General features: G+C 43.1%; 1 protein-coding gene across 1 annotated transcript; it reads left to right on the top strand.

Moving 5' to 3' along the window:
- Window positions 1-10603: 10603 nt before the first annotated feature.
- LOC109783347 (uncharacterized) lies at window positions 10604-11306 on the top strand. The gene has a single exon (XM_020341957.4). The coding sequence runs from the start codon at window positions 10604-10606 to the stop codon at window positions 11195-11197; it is 594 nt and encodes a 197-aa protein (XP_020197546.1). The 3' UTR covers window positions 11198-11306.
- Window positions 11307-12168: the final 862 nt, after the last annotated feature.

Consider the following 12168-nt stretch of genomic DNA (forward strand, 5'->3'; position numbering starts at 1 on the left):
TAGAGGGATGTCTATCTAAGTGGGAGTTCTTAAGTAATATGATTAATTGAACTTTAATTTATCATGAACTTAGTCCTGATAGTTTTTGCATATCTATGTTGTAGATCAATAGCTCGCGTATAGCTCCCCTGTTTTATTTTTTGATATGTTCCTAGAGAAAAATAAGTTGAAAGATGATAGTAGCAATGATGCGGACTGGGTCCGTGATCTGAGGATTATCCTCATTGCTGCACAGAAGAGTTATGTCCTTGATGCACCACTAGGTGACGGACCTATTGCAGGAGCAGATGCAGACATTATGAACGTTTGGCAAGCTCGGTATGATGACTACTTGATAGTTTAGTGCGCCATGCTTTACGGCTTAGATCCGGGACTTCAAAAACGTTTTGAATGCCATGGAGCATATAAGATGTTCCAAGAGCTGAAATTGGTATTTCAGACTCATGCCCGAGTCGAGAGGTATGAGACCTCTGACAAGTACTTTGCCTACAAGATGGAGGAGAATAGCTCAACCAGTGAGCATGTGCTCAGAATGTCTGAGTACTACAATCGCTTGAATCAAATGGGAGTTAATCTTCTAGATAAGATAGTGATTGACAGAGTTCTCTAGTCACTATCACCAAGTTACTGGAACTTCGTTATGAACTATAATATGCAAGGGATGACGAAAAACGATTACCGAGCTCTTCGTGAAATCGACGAAGGTAGAAATCAAGAAAAGTATCAAATGTTGATGGTTGACAAGACCACTAGTTTCAAGTAAAAGGGCAAGGGAAAGAAAGGGAACTTCAAGAAGAATGGCAAGCAAGTTGCCACTCCCATGAAGAAGCCCAAAGATAGACCCAAGCCTGAAACTGGTGCTTCTACTGCAAAGGAAATGGTCACTGGAAGCGGAACTGCCCCAAATAGTTGGTGGATAAGAAGGATGGCAAAGTGAACAAGAGTATATATGATATACATGTTATTGATGTGTACTTTACTAGTGTTCATAGTAGCCCCTGGGTATTTGATACTGGTTCAGTTGCTATGATTAGTAACTCGAAACAGGAGTTACAAAATGAACAAAGACTAGCTGAGGACGAGGTGACGATGTGTGTTGGGAATGATTCCAAAGGTTGATAAGATCACCATCGCACACTCCCTTTACCTTCGGGATCAGTGTTGAACCTAAAATAAATGTTATTTGGTGTTTGCGTTGAGCATAATATGATTGGATCATGTTTATTGCAATACGATTATTCATTTAAGTCAAAGAATAATTGTTCTTCTGTTTATATGGATAAAACCTTCTGTGGTCATACACCCAAGGTGAATGGTTTATTGAATCTTGATCGTAGTGATACACATATTCATGATATTGATGCCAAAACATGCAAAATTGATAATGATAGTGCAACATACTAGTGGCACTGCCGTTTAGGTCATAGTGGTGTAAAGCGCATGAGGAAACTCCATGCGGATGGACTTTTGGAATCACTTGATTATGAATCATTTGATGCTTGCGAACCATGCCTCATGGGCAATATGACTAAGACTCCGTTCTCCGGAACAATGGAGCGAGCCACTGACTTAGTGGAAATAATACATACCAATGTATGCGGTCCGATGAGTGTTGAGGCTCGAGGCGCGTATCGTTATTTTCTGACCTTCACAGATGATTTGAGCAGATATGGGTATATCTACTTAATGAAACACAAGTCTGAAACATTTGAAAAGTTCAAAGAAATTCAGAGTGAAGTTGAGAATCATCGTAACAAGGAAATAAAGTTTCTACGATCTGATCGTGGAGGCGAATATTTGAGTTACGAGTTTGGCCTTCATTTGAAACAATGTGGAATAATTTCGCAACTCACGCCACCTGGAACACCACAGCGTAATGGTGTGTCCGAACATCGTAACCGTACTTTATTAGATATGGTGCGATCTATGATGTCTCTTACCGATTTACCACTATCGTTTTGGGGTTATGCATTAGAGACAGCTACATTCACGTTAAATAGGGCACCGTCTAAAAATCTGTTGAGGCGACACCGTATGAACTGTGGTTTAGCAAGAAACCTAAGCTGTCGTTTCTTAAAGTTTGGGGTTGCGATGCTTATGTGAAAAAATTTCAGCCTAATAAGATCAAACCCAAATCGAAGAAGTGTGTCTTCATAGGATACCCGAAAGAAACTGTTGGGTACACCTTCTATCACAGATCCGAAGGCAAGATCTTTGTTGCTAAGAGTGGATCCTTTATAGAGAAGGAGTTTCTCTCGAAAGAAGTGAGTGGGAGGAAAGTAGAACTTGATGAGGTAATTGTACCTTCTCTCGAATTGGAAAGTAACTCATCACTCAAATCAGTTCCAATGATGCCTACACCAATTAGTGAGGAAGTTAATGATGATGATCATGAAACTTCAGATCAAGTTACTATCGAACCTCGTAGGTCAACCAGAGTACGATCCGCACCAGAGTGGTATGGTAATCCTGTTCTGGAAGTCATGTTACTAGACCATGATGAACCTACGAACTATGAGGAAGCGATGATGAGCCCAGATTCCAACAGATGGCTTGAGGCCATGAAATCTGAGATATAATCCATGTGTGAGAACAAACTGTGGACTTTGGTGGGCTTGCCCAATGATCGGCAAGCCATTGAGAATAAATGGATCTTCAAGAGGAAGACGGACGCTGATAGTAGTGTTACTATCTACAAAGCCCGACTTGTCGAAAAGGGTTTTTGACAAGTTCAAGATGTTGACTACGATGAGATTTTCTCACTCGCATCAATGCTTAAAGTCTGTCCGAATCATGTTAGCAATTGCCACATTTTATGAAATCTAACAAATGGATATCAAAACTGCATTCCTTAGTGGATTTATTAAAGAAGAGTTGTATATGATACAACCAGAAGGTTTTGTCAATCCTAAAGGTGCTAACAAAATGTGCAAGCTCCAGCGATCCATCTATGGACTGGTGCAAGCATATCGGAGTTGGAATATACGCTTTGATAAGTTAATCAAAGCATATATTTTTATACAGACTTGCGGTGAAGCCTGTATTTACAAGAAAGTGAGTGGGAGCACAACAACATTTCTGATAAGTATGTGTGAATGACATATTGTTGATCGGAAGTAATGTAGAATTTTTCTGGAAGGCATAAAGGAGTGTTTGAAAGGAGTTTTTCAAAGAAAGACCTCAAGGAAGCTGCTTACATATTGAGCATCAAGATCTATAGAGATAGAACAAGACGCTTGATAAGTTTTTTTTTTCACTGAGTACATACCTTGAAAAGATTTTTAAGTAGTTCAAAATGGAACAGTCGAAGAAGGAGTTCTTGCCTGTGTTGCAAGGTGTGAAGTTGTGTCAGACTCAATGCCCGACCACTGCAGAAAATAGAAAGAGAATGAAAATTCATTCCCTATGCCTCAGTCATAGGTTCGATGAAGTATGCTATGTTGTGTACCAAACCTATTGTGAACCTCACCATGAGTTTAGCAAGAGGGTACAATAGTGATCCAGGAGTGGATCACTAGACAGCGGTCAAAATTATCCTTACTGGAATAAGGAGATATTTCTCGGTTATGGAGGTGATAAAGAGTTCATCGTAAAGAGTTACGCCGATGCAAGCTTTGACACTGATCCGGATGACTCTAAGTCTCAATCTGGATACATATTGAAAGTGGGAGCAATTAGCTAGAGTAGCTCCGTGCAGAGCATTGTAGACATAGAAACTTGCAAAATACATACGGCTCTGAATGTGACAGACCCATTGACTAAGCTTCTCTCACAAGCAAAACATGATCACACCTTAGTACTCTTTGGGTGTTAATCACATAGCGATGTGAACTAGATTATTGACTCTAGTAAAACCCTTTGGGTATTAGTCACATGGCGATGTGAACTAATCACATGGTGATGTGAACTATTGGTGTTAAATCACATGGCGATGTCAACTAGATTATTGACTCTAGTGCAAGTGGGAGACTGAAGGAAATATGCCCTAGAGGCAATAATAAAGTTGTTATTTATATTTCCTTACATCATGATAAATGTTTATTATTCACGCTAGAATTGTATTAACAGAAACTTAGTACATGTGTGAATACATAGACAAACAGAGTGTCCCTAGTATGCCTCTACTAGACTAGCTCGTTAATCAAAGATGGTTAAGTTTCCTAGCCATTGACATGTGTTGTCATTTGATGAACGGGATCACATCATTAGAGAATGATGTGATGGACAAGACCCATCCGTTAATTTAGCATAATGATCATTTAGTTTATTGCTATTGCTTTCTTCATGACTTATACATGTTCCTATGACTATGAGATTATGCAACTCCCGAATACCGGAGGAACACTTATTGTGCTATCAAACGTCACAACGTAACTGGGTGATTATAAAGATGCTCTACAGGTGTCTCCGATGGTGTTTGTTGAGTTGGCATAGATCGAGATTAGGATTTGTCACTCCGATTGTCGGAGAGGTATCTCTAGGCCCTCTCGGTAATGCACATCACTATAAGCCTTGCAAGCAATGTGACTAATGAGTTAGTTGCGGGATGATGCACTACGGAACGAGTAAAGAGACTTGCTGGTAACGAGATTGAATTAGGTATGATGATACCGACGATCGAATCTCGGGCAAGTAACATACCGATGACAAAGGGAACAACGTATGTTGTTATGCGGTTTGACCGATAAAGATCATCGTAGAATATGTAGGAGCCAATATGAGCATCCAGGTTCCGCTATTGGTTATTGACCGAAGATGTGTCTCGGTCATGTCTACATCGTTCTCGAACCCGTAGGGTCCGCACGCTTAACGTTCGATGACGATTTGTATTATGAGTTATGTGATTTGATGACTGAAGTTTGTTCGGGGTCCTGGATGAGATCACGGACATGACGAGGAGTCTCGAAATGGTCGAGATGTAGAGATTGATATATTGGAAGGCTATATTCGGACATCGGAAAGGTTCTGAGTGGTTCGGGTATTTTTTGGAGTACCGGAGAGTTACGGGAATTCGCCGGGGGAAGTGTGCGCCTTAATGGGCCATACGAGAAAGGAGAAAGGGGCCTCAAGGGGTTGCCATGCGCCCCCACCATGGAAGTCCGAATTGGACTAGGGAGGGGGCGGCGCCCCCCTCTCTTTCCTTCTCCCTCTCCTACTTCTTCCCTCTCTCCCCTCTTGGAAAAGGAAGGGGACTCCAACTAGGATTGGGAATCCTAGTTGGACTCCCCCTATAGGCGCGCCCCTCCTAGGACGGCCTCCTCTTCCCCTCTCCTTTATATACGTGGGCAAGGGGGCACCCCATAGACACACAAGTTGATCTCTTAGCCGTGTGCGGTACCCCCCTCCACAGTTTTCCACCTCGGTCATATTGTCGTAGTGCTTAGGTGAAGCCCTGCATCGGCAACTTCATCATCACCGTCACCACGCCGTCGTGCTGACGAAACTCTCCCTCGGCCTCAGCTGGATCTAGAGTTCGAGGGACGTCACCGAGCTGAACGTGTGCAGATCACGGAGGTGTCGTGCGTTCGGTACTTGATCGGTTGGATCGCGAAGACGTTCGACTACATCAACCGCGTTACTAAACGCTTCCGCTTTCGGTCTACGAGGGTATGTGGACACACTCTCCCCGCTCGTTGTTATGCTTCTCCTAGATAGATCTTGCGTGATCGTAGGAAAATTGTTTGAAATACTACGTTCCCGAACACATGCACCAAACTGTTTTGGTTTCGGCAATGAACTGGGATGGCCGAAAGTGCCACAAATGTTTCTTTAAAAGCTAGCACATAAACAACAATGGATGTGGAACTCAAATGCTCTGTTTCTTTTTGTTTTGAATATCCACTTTGATCAACATATTAAAACTTTCAAAACCATCACTAGGTGTATGTTTTAGTTCATTCTTGCATTCTCATAGTGATTGCTTGCTCACTGCAATTTTACATTTCTACTCATTCTTGCTACTTGTAAATTTGCACCGTTGAATGTATGTAGTAAACTGACAAATTTTACTATGTAGTTGGGACATAAGTGTTCCAAACCATATTTTAAACCACTGAAAAAATCACACTTTGAAGTTTCAAGACTTTGTGGAAAAAATTCGTACATATGGGCATTAGGTAGAAACTTGGCTTTGTAAGTTTTCATAAAAAAATGACCATTTTCATCCTATGGGGAAATCGCCAAAGAACACAAGCTACAATATAAGTTAAAAACTTGCGTTGTTGAACTTCATTTTGTGATTGTCATACCACTTTCTACTCACAAATCGCTCCACTAAAACGATCTCTTTTTACTCCACAAAGTAAGGCATGCAAGCACAAGAGTGCTTAATTGGATAGTGAAAATGACAGTATGAGAGTTAATTGCACCCACCGTTACAAAATGTAGGGTATACATTTACAACTCAAAATTGAAGTTACCAAGTATTAGTCCAACAGTACATATTTTTTGGCACAAAAGCTATATATTGGGCATCATCTTCCATGATCCAGGTCCATGATGGTCATTCAGTTATATTCTGCCAGCATCACTGTATAGACAACCTCAGCATTCAGCAGCTTGCTCCAGACCTTGTGGTGCTTGTCAAGATGAAAGGCCTTCCTTGTTAGGTAGTGTCCGAGGGGTGTGGCACATCATGCATGGGTTCGTGACGTGCGAGGTCAGCTGTCGCTCCCGGCTCTAATCCAATTCCTGGACATTTGGGGTAAGATTGTAGACAAGCCTTGTTCGATATATTAGTATTTTTTTATTAATTTAATCCATAAGTAAATCATGATGATGGTGCTAACAATATTAATCTCAAATTGTAAGCTAATAATGAGAGTATGTACTAAACATAGAACATGCATATTTACACACATACTAAATATTGCATTCACATAACCCAGTAAGAAAGGGATGGACAAATCACACATCAAGCCAGGAAGGACAAAAACTACCACCCAGCATCATCAACGGCCTTCTTGGGCTTGATAAGGCTGCAAGTAATGCGTTCGTTTGACTGTAACTAATTAACAACTAATTTCTCATTTTTAATAGGCAAAACTAAAGGGCACATATCACATATGTTTGAGTTGCGGCTTGGCTCGCTCATGAAACATGATGTGGCATGTGGCAGAGGAGGAACTTACGTGTATCACTCCTCTTCTCATGCTTCAATGGGATGTGGAAGAGAATCTCTTGTGAGCTGGTCCCAACTCTCCTCCCCTTCTCATGTGATACTAAACTCTCACCCATGTCATGATACCACACATGGTCCTTTGAGATTTTTAGGAATTAAATGTATATGTACCTAAATCCCAACCAGGGATGGAGTTAGAGGAAATGTAACCCTGATACGCCATTTTGACATGTCGCAAAATTTTCAAGCAAAAATTGTACTAAATTGTACTCCCTCTGTAATAAAATGTAAGAGCGTTTAGATCACTAAATGCTCTTATATTTTTTTACGGAGGGAGTAGTATGTTTCGTGCCATTTTATACTTTGTATAGCTTTTTTAATAAGACAATTGTATATAATGTATTTACAGACAAAGACAGATGAATACATGACACACCAACTAGATAATTATGAAATCAATATTAATTACTATCCTAACCTAATAATTATTTGCAGACTATGAATTCACTAGAGGGGGAAAATAGTGGTAAACATCCCAATATAGTTATTTTTTGAGAAGAAACATCCATATATAGTTCATTGGGATTTGTACTCCATGGACACAATCCGTGTGCTAACCCTATTTTCCCATAGAGTACACATATCCATAAGCCAGAGTTAATAACTATTTTTATAGGTTGTATCCTTACTTATCAAAGAATCATCCTAGAGAACTTTCCTATATTTAATCTATTTTAAAGAGACAACAAAGCGTCAAACTCGAGGTTTAATCCAGGATACCACCACCCTCCTAATCATCCAACCACTAGTTGGTTCTCGGTCTTTCCTATAATTTCTATCAACATACTGGGAGAAATATCGTCCTCCCATGATTGCGCCTCTCCCATGGTGAGACGGCGCGGTAGTGAGCGCATCTTCTAAATTTATGCAGGAGATAGGTGATATTTTATTGCTCATATATTGAGTTACATTGACACTAAAAAAAGCTAGCACTAGTACATAATAGGTCTTTGGAGCGGTTCTCGTACATGGGTCGGCAACACTCGACATGGTGGAGGCAGTTTATTAAATTGCCTCCAATTTCTTAACGCCGCAACTGGTTTCCCATGTAGAACCGCCTCAAAATATTGTCACACCGCAAGAGGCTTACAATATATAACCGCGCAAAGTACTCTTTCATTTGAAGTTGCTTTTTCATACAAATGTCTATAATTTATTTACTTTCTTTTGCCAGAAAGTTTCATCGCAATTCAAATGGTGGAATGATTTTTATTGCAGTTGAAATGCCAGAAAGACCACATGTATGTCTGAAGGGGCATAAACATTATCATTCATCATAGAAGACTATTGCATTGCATGATACTTTCGAATATGTTGACCAATCTCACATAGTTCACAACCCATGTATGAAAAAGATCTAAGTCCAAAGATTCCTATACCATCCTCATAAATAACTAGAGACTAGAGGGCACATATCAAAATCTAAAGATTCCTAAACTACTCAACATTTCGACTAGTCTACAGGTTGCGCCTCTTACCCAACTAGAGGCTACACTATAGAAAGGAGATGGCAAGAATAATTTTCACATTAGTCTATATCCAGTTTTTCAATACAATCACCAACGAAACAAATCCCGACGAAACCCGTCAGTGCTTAACCCAATAGGTAAATTTGTAGCGTTGTTGTCATCTTCTCTTGTGCATTGTAACCGAAAATATAACTCTGCATAGGACAAAAATGTCAAGAATGAAAACAATATATTCATTGATTAGTCTTATGAATATCACACCTAAGTTCAATCCATTGCAAATGCAATGGCTGGGGTGTGGACATATGCAGCCAATAGATGGAGTGATTTATTTCATACCCATTACCGATCTTATGTAGAGACAATGCCAACAAAACATACTGTTGACCAACCGCCCTTTCATTTTGTGCAGTGCAACTAAATTTATCTACATCTGGAAAACATGGTCAGCTTACTTGAAGTAAAATGCGAGCAAACTTTGTTATGCATAAGAAATTATCAATGATATTAGTTCCCCTTAAAATACAATAACTAGTGTGGTAACGAAGTCATTTGTAATTACTCCAACAAATTTGTTATTTTGTGCTGTGCAAACAATAATGCTATACACAAATATTAAGATCATAAATATTATATTTATGTATTCGATATATTTTTGTCGAGAAGATCGTGCCCGACTTAGTCAGCGATGTGATCAGGACAGACAACACTATCAGAGTTTCTCTCGATCATGGTCATCATTTTCCAAGTAAAGCCCTCCCAACTACTTGAGGAAAAGAATTAAAAGTTCCTAAGTCCTACAAATCAACTTCGACTTATGAAAGAAGCATGTGGGTGAGGGAACCCCGAGAAACTATGTTGATTTCGTTGATTGTTGTGATCTAACGAAACCTCAAATTCATGACCTTGGTAAATAGATATTTGCGTCAAAAAACACATGATATCCAGTTTTGAACTGAGCCAGTAATAAATCTGGAGGTGCATAGAACATAGATACCTTTGGTAACATAGTGAAGCTTAATTTTCTACAACAAAGGCATAACTGCCTTGGCTAGCATGAGTAAAAGAATTTAAGTTGTCCTTCAACACACACACACAAGCCAGAGCTAGTCACGCCTTAGTTTTGTGTAGAGGTTACAACTTACAACATCGGCTTATAGATTCATGCAACACCAACTACAAAAAAGTTATAAGCATATCTGGAGTATCAACTAACAATGCGAACAAAATCCATAAGCATAAAATGGCTAACCCTACAAAGAAAATCCATAACCATACACCATCGTCATGTACAAATAAAATCCATAAGCATAGAGCAACTACTCCTACCAAAAAAAAACATAAGCATACGACAACTACCCCCTACAAAAATACATCGGCGCGAAGGTCACAAACAATTGGGAGCTCACCGTGACGGAGATTGAGTATGCCTAGGGAGGATCTTGTCCTGGAGCATCTTTGTCGTCTTCGTCGTGGCCGGATCCAACATTCTATACATCACCATCATGGCTGGATCCGTTGCTAAATTGACAAACCGGGCTACACGACACCGGGTCCTGGGTGCTCAGGCGCGCGAACAGGGCCGCCCGCGGCGTACAGGACAACGGACGCGCTCGCGCACGCGGACACGCCACGGCCGAGCCGCCCTGCCAAACTAACCCATTTGGAGATGCCGACGCGACGGCGCAAGACCATCCATTCCCCGCTCACCTTTTCCCCTCGCCCTACGGCCAAATTGGGCTAGGCTGCCACGTCGAATTTCGGCCACGCTCTGCCCTCCTCGTTCCTCCTAAGGCAAAGCTAGCCCTCTTCGCTACGCCGGTCCACGCCACCCTATGGCGGCTTGTCTTGTTGGCCATTGCACGTTCCCGCCCCCGCCATAGCAGCGCCTTGCGTTGAGATTCGCGCGCGCTCTTGTCTTGTTGGCCATTGCCGCCGTAGTAGGCTCATGGCAATGCGCATGGCAGCGGGAAGAGCCTGTGGCGCTTGGAGCGCGCAGCGCATGCTGCTCCCCCGCCAGCGCGTCGACTTCATCCGGCTGTGTCCCGGCGTCGCCGCCGCGGCGACGGTACGGTTCGGCGCTCGCCGCGCCCTCGGGAGCAGAGTGATCCTCTGCCTCGCGTCGGGAGGCGGTCGTCCGCGGGACGACGACGGCGAGTTCGAGCCCGCGGACTCGCCGTTGGATTCGGACGGGCGGAAGCTCGACGAGGGCATGGCTACGCTGTGGCGGCGCATCCGCGAGGTGGAGGCGGCATCAGCAGACGAGGAGGACGAGGAAGATCCAGAGTACGAGGGTGGCGTCGACGTCTTCGCGCCCCCGGCTGAGTGGACGGAGCTGGAGCGTCGGCATTACGTGCTGTACGTTGCCGCCCTGCGCGAGGCACTCGGCGGCCTGTTCGCATTGCTGGCGCGCGAGCGGCCGGCGTTCGGCGCGGCGGTCGTGGCGCTGGTGCTGCTCAGCGTGCCGGCCTCGGTGCTCCACGTCTCCGCGGAGCTGATCCGGGCCGTGTACTCCATCTTGGCCGCCGTGCACAACGGTACAATATAGTACGAGTAGGATTGGACTGCATGGTTGCGTAACCGTACCGATGGAGTACGTATGTTTGTCACGTGCACGTGTTGGTTGTCCTTGTTCTGAGGATGTATTAGATTAGCCATTAGATTATTATAAGTGGCGTTCGCTTTCTCGAATCGCAATGGACAGCAATCACATACAGAGGCACTCACCAAAAGTGAAAGAGCATTCTGAAACTTATAGTCATCAAGGCAGTGATTTCACAAAAAAGAGAGACATCAAGGCAGTACATGCACGCAAGAGTTCAACTTTCAAATTTGACACAAAATGAATATTTTGTCATGCATGAGTGCTTTCACATCATCAAAATTGTTGGAGAAAAGTATATTTTTTGTCCCTCAACTCTTAACGTAGTTTAGATTTGGTTTCTCAACTTCGAAACCGGACAATTTGCACCCTCAATTCTTAAAATCAGACAAGTTTCGTCCCTCAACCCGGCAGACTGGGTTTCGATGCCGACTCACTCTGGTTTTGACCCGTCGTCCTGCCCATGTGGCAAGGTATCTCTTTCCTTCCATCTACTCTGGTATGGACATTTTGACAAAATATTTGGCGTGCAATGTCTATCGCTGCCCGCCTCCATGGCACCACGTTCGTCATCACCACCGGCAGAAACTTGCGCGGTGTGCGTCTGGAGGTTGTGGTGCCCGCGTCAAACTCGATGCCCTCGCTCGGCTCGATGCACGGCTTGCCCTTTGTGTTCAGGTCCTGCGAAGTGGACGGGTCGCCGAGCTCGTCGGGGGAGCAGCACAGCTCAGCTGCTGTCGTTCTCACTGACAGAGTGCTCGCTGTGGCAACCTGGCGATAGTGCAGTGTTTAGCCGTGTCATCCCCTTGGCCGCGGTGGCTCGGCGTCGGGGATGCCGAAGCTTGCGGAGCTCGAGTCCAGGTTCAGATGCGCCTGCGGTGGCAGACACGGATGATGTACAGCAGGAGGAAGTGTTC

The sequence above is a fragment of the Aegilops tauschii genome, chromosome 1 (genome assembly GCF_002575655.3).
Source record: "Aegilops tauschii subsp. strangulata cultivar AL8/78 chromosome 1, Aet v6.0, whole genome shotgun sequence".
Lineage (NCBI taxonomy): Eukaryota > Viridiplantae > Streptophyta > Magnoliopsida > Poales > Poaceae > Aegilops > Aegilops tauschii.

Coding starts and splice junctions, on each gene's coding strand:
- LOC109783347 (XM_020341957.4), top strand. CDS start 10,604: ATGCGCATGGCAGCGGGAAGAGCCTGTGGCGCTTGGAGCGCGCAGCGC.